The sequence below is a fragment of the Rhincodon typus genome, chromosome 33 (genome assembly GCF_021869965.1).
Source record: "Rhincodon typus isolate 14 chromosome 33, sRhiTyp1.1, whole genome shotgun sequence".
NCBI classification, from domain to species: domain Eukaryota; kingdom Metazoa; phylum Chordata; class Chondrichthyes; order Orectolobiformes; family Rhincodontidae; genus Rhincodon; species Rhincodon typus.
Window position 1 is genome coordinate 26,195,989 of NC_063364.1, and position 8,078 is coordinate 26,204,066.

Genomic DNA, 8,078 nt, shown 5'->3' on the forward strand with positions numbered 1-8,078 from the left:
AGCCCGAAACGTCAGCCTTCCTGTTCCTCTGATGCTGCTTGGCCTGCTGTGTTCATCCAGCTCTACACCTTGTTATCTCTCATTTGATGTTAAACTGGTTTAAGGATCACAATCGTTTTGTGAAGGAAAAATTGGCAATTAAAGGTGAATTAATATTTATTAACATTTCTGGAAAAGGTGCAGAAGGTGAAAGATTTCTTTGTCTTCAACTGATTGGTTTCAAAATAAGAATTGTGAGATTTCTTAACAATTTCACAGTTTTTTATTCTTCTTTAGAGCTAGTTCACCAGTGAGTATGTTCATCAGCAAAATCTCCACTGCCTGTAGTTTTCATCCAACCAGCAATTGACAGGAATGCGTTTCCTCACTCTGGGAACTGATCGTTTGGTCATCTCTGTCTCTCTCTCTCTCTCCCCCCCCCCCCCCCCCCCCAATCTCTCTGTTTGTTTCTTTGTCTATTTCTCTCATCTCTCTTCTCGGCCTCTCTCTCTCTTTTGGTCTGTCTTCTCTCTTGGTGTCTCGGTCTCTGTCTGTCTCTCTCTCTAGCAGTGTCTGTCTGTCTATCTCTCTTCTCTCTTTTGATCAGACCTCATTGACAGTATTTTTATGACTCTGGCCACAACCAGCACCTTTATGTAATCAGCAACCCTGACTCTGATTGTGTGCCAGATACTGGGCACTTCACTATATTTGGGATTTTATATTGCTGGCCATTATACCACAGAAATTGGCTTCTATTTGAAGATAGTCTCCAGTGCAGCACCTTGTAACCTGGGTTTGCTTGAAAGTTATCAGTAGTATATTCAGAATAACTATTTGGTCAAGGATAGCGTTGAAGCTAATCTTTTACCAACTTGGACATTTATTTACGGTGTTACCTATTACAAGCATTTGCCTTCTAACTCAAACACAGCAACATTTCAACAAGTTTCTCTTTACATGTGCTCAACCTACATGTAAGTAAACATAATTAACCTGCAATTAACAATTTGGTCAAAGTTAGGTTCCAGACTCAGAGCAGCGTTTGCACTGAGAGCAGTTCAATCTCTTCATTGGTATCTTTCTGTACATTGCAGGAAAATATAACGTGGTTACCATAGCCATCGTGTCAAAATGTTCAGCAAACACTGTCTTGCATTGTTGAAATTTTCCAAGTCACAATTACTTTTTGAGTGCATTCATTCCAAATATAGGAACCATTCTCTATCCTCATGGTCACATAAACAACAACAGAATGGCAAATGAGACTTACTGTAATTATTCAGGCCTTTGGTGAGGCCACACCTAGAATATTGAGTGCAGTTTCTTTCTCCTTATCTGAGCAAGGATGTTCTTGTGATAGAGGGAGTGCAGTGAAGGTTTACCAGACTGATTCCTGGGATGGCAAGACTGACGTATGAGGAGAGATTGAGTTGGTGAGCACTCTATTCACTGAAGTTTAGAAGAATGAGGGAGGATCTCGTGGAAACTTATAAAATTCCAACAGGAGTAGGTGCAGGAAGGAGGTTCCTGATGGTGGGGGAGTCCAGAACCAAGGGTCGTAGTTTAAGGAAAAAGGGTAAAACACTTTGGACTGAGATGGGAAATTTATTCACCCAGAGAGTGGTGAGCCTATGGAATACACTACCACAGGAAGTAGTTGAGGCTAAAACATTGCGTTATGAACAAGGTGGATGTAGCTGGAAAAGCACAGCAGGTTAGAAAGCATCTGAGGAGCAGGAAAGTCAATGTTTCAGACTGAAACCCTTCCCGAAACATTGACTTTCCTGCTCCTCGGATCCTGTCTGACCTGCTGTGCTTTTCCAGCTCCACACTTATTGGCTGTGGCTTCCAGCATCTGCAATCCTTACTGTCTTCAAGTCTTGAGGTGGATATAGCTCTTGTCCTTAAAGGGATCAAGGGATATGAGGGAGGAGGACGGGATTAGATTATTGAGTTTGACGATCAGCCATGATTATAATAAATGTCGCAGCAGGCTCAAGGGTCGAATAGCTTCCTCCTGCTCCTACCTTCTATGTTTCTATGAAGCAGCCTGCTTTTCAGTGGTGATGAACAGGAGGAATATTGGCAGGACAAAATGCTCTTTGAATGATACCCCTGGACTTTTTAACACTAACCAGAATTTAATTTAATTGCCCCGCTCTAGGACCCCTTTTTTGTGAAAGTGTAGGGTTCCTTTGACACTGCATGGTTATACAGGGTGGCATGGATCTCTCAGCACCAGGGACCCGGGTTCCAATCCACCCTCGGGTGACTGTGTGGAGTTTGTACGTTCTCCCCATGTCTGCGTGGGATTCCTCCGGGTACACCCATTTCCTCCAACTGTCCAAAGATGTGTAGGTTGGGTGAATTGGCCATGGGAAATGCAGGGATACAAGGATAGGGTAGGGGGGTGAACCTGGGTGGGATGCTCTTCCGAGAGTTGGTGTGGACTTTTTGGGCCGAATGGCCTGTTTCCACACTGTAGGGATTCTATGATACCAGCCTAGATTGTGTACTCAGCCCCTGAAACTATGGTACTGTTAATGCAGTGTTACCAGTAGGTTTTAATTTACTTTCTGGGTGACGAGAGGTTTGCGATTGATTAGCAGTCTGCGTTGAGGTTTCCTGAAGGGTATTAGTGAAGTGGTTGGATTTTTACAATAATTCAAGCGTTTCATGGTTATTTTAATGGGGTCAGATTAGTTGAATTAAATCTGTGACTCGCTCTGGTAGCACCTGAAACTAGACAGCTGTCAGGCCTTGCTGAGTTTCCCCCAGCAACTTCTGATTTCCAGCATCCGTAGTTCATTGCATGTGCGTGTGTGTGTGTGCGTGTGCGTGCGTGGTTGGTTCTTTGTTCTGTTGAGCTGCCGGTTCTTTATCGGCAGCGTTGAGTTTGGCTGAGACACTGATCGCTGTTTTCTTTCTCTGTCTCTTCAGCTTACGGTCATTTTCAAGAACTTTCAGGAGTGCGTTGATCAGAAAGTCTACCAAGCAGAGACCGACGACCTCCCGGCTGCCTTTGTTGATGGCTCGCGAAATGGCGGTGAGAAGCATGGTGCCAACAGCTTGAGGGTGCTGGAGAAAGTTGCCGGGCAGCACATTGAGATCCAGGCCAAGTACATTGGCACCACCATCGTCGTTCGGCAGCTGGGCCACTACTTGACATTTGCCATCCGGATGCCCGAGGAGGTGGCTAACTCCTTTGAGGATAACCAGGGCCTCCAGCTGTGCCTGAAGGGTTGCCCGACCAACGAGCAGATGGACTGGCGGCTCCCTCAGCCACGGAAAGGAGCGCCCGCGGCCCCCCAAGGAGCCTTCACTCGTGAAACAGCCACCACCAAGTGCAGAGAGAAATTGCCAGTGGACGACCTGTACTTCCGATCGTGCGTTTTTGACCTCCTGACCACCGGGGATGTGAACTTCACGCTCGCGGCGTACTACGCCTTCGAAGACGTCAAGAGCTTGCACTCAAACAAAGACAAGCTGCACATATACCAGAGGACAGCTGACCACCCAGAGGGGAACTCTGCCCCTGGGAGACCCAGTCTCCCAACTCTTCCCATTGCACACTTGCTGCCAGTCTGCTGCCTTTGGTACTGCCTGGCACAGCTATAGCCACGTTGATGTGTGACTTTATCAAGCAGGTGGTCTTGTTTTCGGTTTGAACCGCTGGTAACTACCTATCTTGTACCTCGCTTGCGCTTGTCTGTAAATTATTTCGGTTTCTAATTTTCTTTTTCTGCCTCCCCACCTCCAGACACGCATTTTTTCCACTGGCGCTGCCTGGTGATAGATGGATGTCACTGGTGCCATCCTGTCGATGTTTGTGGTTGTGTGTTTGTAGAGGATTTGGAATAGCGCAGGCATGCGATGTCAGTCTGAACCAGGAGCCTGGCTGGGAATCACCTTACCCACTTACCCGAACTGAGAGCCGTACGTCCTGAAGCTCTTTAGCACTTGTTGCTATTTCACTTGTCTCCACCCAAATACCCCTCCGAATCAAAGTGATGACCCTAACCCCTTCACAGGGGAGGCATGGGCAAACGGTGAAGATTCTCACTTAGTGGGGAATATTGGATTCAGTAAAGGCTGTAGAGTTCCAGCCTCCTGCGGTACCTACCCACCGGCTTTCAGGATCTGTGCTGTCACACGGCTCATTCCTCCCGCTGATCTCTCTGATTCGCCCTTCTCTCTAAGCCTGGTGAATGTTGACAGGCTATTCGCACACGGCAGCATCACTGTGGTCTAGGCCCAGTCCTTCCTGAGCTCTACTGAGGCTAACCAGCTTGAACTGCAGAGCAGTAGAGATGCTGCAATCACGTGTGTATAAGGCCTTGGCACATCATGGAACCCATCTTCCTACTTGACCAGGACTGTTTGTGCAGTTTGACTCAGCTTCTTGTACTTTGACATGGAGTTTCATACTTGCTTGTGCCTATTAAGTAACACCTGATGCCCACCTGTTGCACTGGTGCCAACTTTACCAGGCTTGCCCACCCGTGGCTTTGGTTCAGCACAGCCGTGATCCCTTGTGTAGAAGTTTGGAACATGTGTTCCTTTCTGGAGAGAAGTTTGTCTGAGTGCAGACAGCAGCAATGGGGCGGGGGGAACGTGGGGCAGAGGGCCCTGTGATTAGATTAATTTTCCAACACTGGGGGATCCGACCCTTAGAAAACTACATGTCCAAGGCAATCAGATGAGTTTAAGATAGGAACCAGATTTTATAGCTATGTTTAATAATAAGTTACACAGTTTGTTTTTTTGTAAAACATTCGCTTTATTATTTATACTGAGTGTTACACTCTGGGGGTGGTGTAACAGTAACAATAAAGGGTGGGGGGTATTAAATAAGGGAAGGAGCTGAATCAGAATAGTGTTAGAGGAAGAGATGGCACATTCCAACAGTAGCAGTGCCCATATCCCTCTAAAATCCTCGAGGGTTGTGGTAGATAGCCAGTGCTCCCTTTTCAAGGGCACCTGGCCACAAACATAGCCGCGGAAGAGGTGCAGGCAGTTAGGAATGACACCCCTTCCCATACTCCATCCCATCCATGTGCCTGGACCCCATTTCTGGCTGCTTTAGCTGGGCCTGTGATGAGGTCCTCTCACCCGGTCTCTGCACTAGGTGAGTTAACCCTGCTGTGTAACCCCTCAATGTTGGACATACCTGGAGGTTGTAGTCTGAGAAGTGTTTGAAGCAAAATGAAGAGTTTAAAAAAAAACTGCAAGCTATTTCTTGAACACCTCCCCCACCCTGTTTGGTTTATAAGATCCCGTCTCCAGCAAGAAATATTGCCATGAACATGCTGCAGCTACTGTTCCTGCTGAACGAGAACTGGGCAGACAATGTCTACTAGGCACGGCTTCCCCCCACTCCCCCTCAGAAAGGGGACAGGGTGAAGCGAATTCTCCATATAGCAGCTGAATAGTATTGGAGCCAAAACCAGGGAGAGAAATTGAGTTTGGAAGCAAGATTGTTAACTAGAGGCTGGGACTCGAAAGCAGGATAGCTCCTATCTCAGTATGGAATTGCTGAAGAATTTCTGTTCTTGCCTTGCACGTTTTCGGTTTCTTAAGTCGAGACCCCTGCCTCTTCCCACTCCCACTCCAACTTTGTTGCCCGTCTTTGGTAACCTTCACACTTTGGGTCTGGGGATCTCTGAAGAGCACCAGCAGCTTCCTCACCGGGGTTGGTTTCCCCTTCAAAGCTGAGGACGGAGTATGAGTGGAAGTAGGTTGTTTTTCTTGTATCCCAATCCTGCACCCACTTACCCTCTTCCCAACGGCGCAGTTTGAGCAGAGACCAGCAGGTGGTGATCAGGAGCAGGAGTCTCAGAACAGTGTTGGAGCCCTCTGTTGTTCCCACTTCAGGAGAGAGGAGAGCTAATTGCATCTGCTTTATCAATGTGTAAATTTACAGGTCAATTAGGAAAGAGATACGTAAAATAATGAGACAGAACAGAACAACAGGCTTCAAGATCCAGTGACGACAATTCAATGCTGTAATTACCCAGACACCGATGAAAATGATCCGTGCCCTGTGGCCTGAAGGCACTTTATCTCGATGACAGCCGTGTGTACTGTGCGATTGTGGAGCTCACTGCATGGCATGGTGTTGCTGCGACAGTGTAAATACAGTGTTGTATATTGTTGGGTGTAATTTATCTTTGCTGAGATAATATATAGAGACCCATGGTGAACATTTGTGACTGTACATATGGAGTAATGTAATATTTCGTTAAATATTAATGTGTAAAATGTTAACTCTAGCAGCTCTGTTTACCTGTTAATGTGCTTTGGTTGTGTTAGGTTGACAGAAGAAGGACTTGTGAAAGCAGACCCTTTAAGATTTCTTTAGAATGAAGGGGGCCTTGTTGGCATCATTGAGCGGGGAGAGCGTTGGTGGGTAGCAGTCTTTACATCACCAACATACTGCTCTGTTTGCAAAGTTAAACATGAACTAGGGCCTTTTCTATTTTGCCTGCCTGAATACCCCACCTCATTCTCCTCTCGCTTGCCCTGGTTGCCAACAGAGCCCCTTCTGAGAGATTTTTAGGAATGGCACTTTATCTTAGTTACAATGTGACGTGGTTCTTCTTTGTTTGAACTGTTGAGACTATGGGACAGGAGGTATTACAGTGCCCAGGGAACACATGGCCGTGATGGTGCGGTGTTTCCACAGTCAAATTGCTTTTTTGGAAAATGAAAAGAACAACTCCATTCTTTCCAATATGTAGAAATTTTCAGCAAGATCTCTTTGTGTACATAATGTAAATTATTTATTACTGAAAAATCTTTGAGTAAAAGTTTTGAGTAAGAATTTTAACAGTTGAGCATGTTGGCTGTAGTTTTGTGCTCGTGTTCAGGGATCTTGGTGCTAAGTGGTACAATGCCTTTTACATTTTTCAACATCATGTGTACTCAGCACAGGTACAACATAGTTCAGATGCAGCATCAAGCTCCTTAGACAATGCTCTGTGAAACACTCCCCCATTGAAATGCAGAATAGTTTAGCCACAGAGTAAATCATCTCAGCCATGATTTTATCAAATGACAGAGCAGGCTGAAGGAGCCAAATGGCCTACTCCTGCTCCTAATTTTTATGTGGAATAGCAACGCTGCCTCAGCAGGTTGGTTTACAATGCATGTCTCTGTGCTGTGCTCCGATAACGTTTCCCAGATCCCTGAGCAGCTTCACTTTCCCATAGCCACACAATGATTACCAGTTATCCCAATAACTGATTAGAGATAATCCAAACTTGGCTATATTTGCCATCAAACTACCTGCTAGCAGTGGTGCAAGAGCTGGAATCTCCAGGTCCTAACACAACCTCCTCGACCTCCAAAACGCTCCTGCCTAACAGACAGCAAGGTTGTTTCTATAGAGTAATAAGAACAGGAGTTGGCCATTCAGCCCCTCAAGCCTGTTCCAGTGAGATCATGGCTAATCTAATTGCTTAACAAAAATGTATCAATCTCAGATTTAAAATGAACAATTGATCCAACATCTTAAATCCATGCCTCCTAATTATTGGTCTCCCTAATAAGGGGAAATGTTTTCTTCATCTACACTCCTCAGCACTTTGTATATCTCAGTCAAGCCCATCATCATTCTCTGCTCCAAGGAAAACAACCCCAGCTGAATCGCTCCAACTCCGGCAACATCCTGGTGAAGAAAAACAGCAAATGCTGGAAAAGCTCAACAAGCTTGGCATCATCTGTGGAGAGAAAGCAGAGTTAATGTTTTCAGGTCCCGTGACCCTTTATCAAAACTATTCTAAAGCAGGACCCAAAATGTTAACTCTACTTTCACTCCATAGATGCTGCCAGGCCTGAGTTTTTCCAGCAATTTTTGTTTTTGTTTCTAACATTCTGGTGACTCTCCTCTGCATCCCCTCCATTGCAATCCCATCCTTCCTAGTGTGGTGACTAGAACCGCATATTCCAGCCGTGGCCTAACATACTGTACAACCATATCCATGTGTCAACCAGCACCTTCAACCCATCTGCCTCACACTACTCTCTGCATTAAAATAAATGCCATCCAACATTGTTAAGCTTCCTGGAGTCTTATCTTGATGAAATACATTCTG

The 8,078-nt window shown here is 45.8% G+C and overlaps 1 protein-coding gene across 1 annotated transcript; it reads left to right on the forward strand.

Moving 5' to 3' along the window:
* The first annotated feature begins 1,234 nt into the window (after nt 1-1,234).
* LOC109928830 (repulsive guidance molecule A-like) lies at nt 1,235-7,675 on the forward strand. The gene is made up of 2 exons (XM_048615747.1): nt 1,235-1,253; nt 2,888-7,675. The coding sequence occupies exons 1-2, from the start codon at nt 1,235-1,237 to the stop codon at nt 3,598-3,600; spliced, it is 732 nt and encodes a 243-aa protein (XP_048471704.1). The 3' UTR covers nt 3,601-7,675.
* Nucleotides 7,676-8,078: the final 403 nt, after the last annotated feature.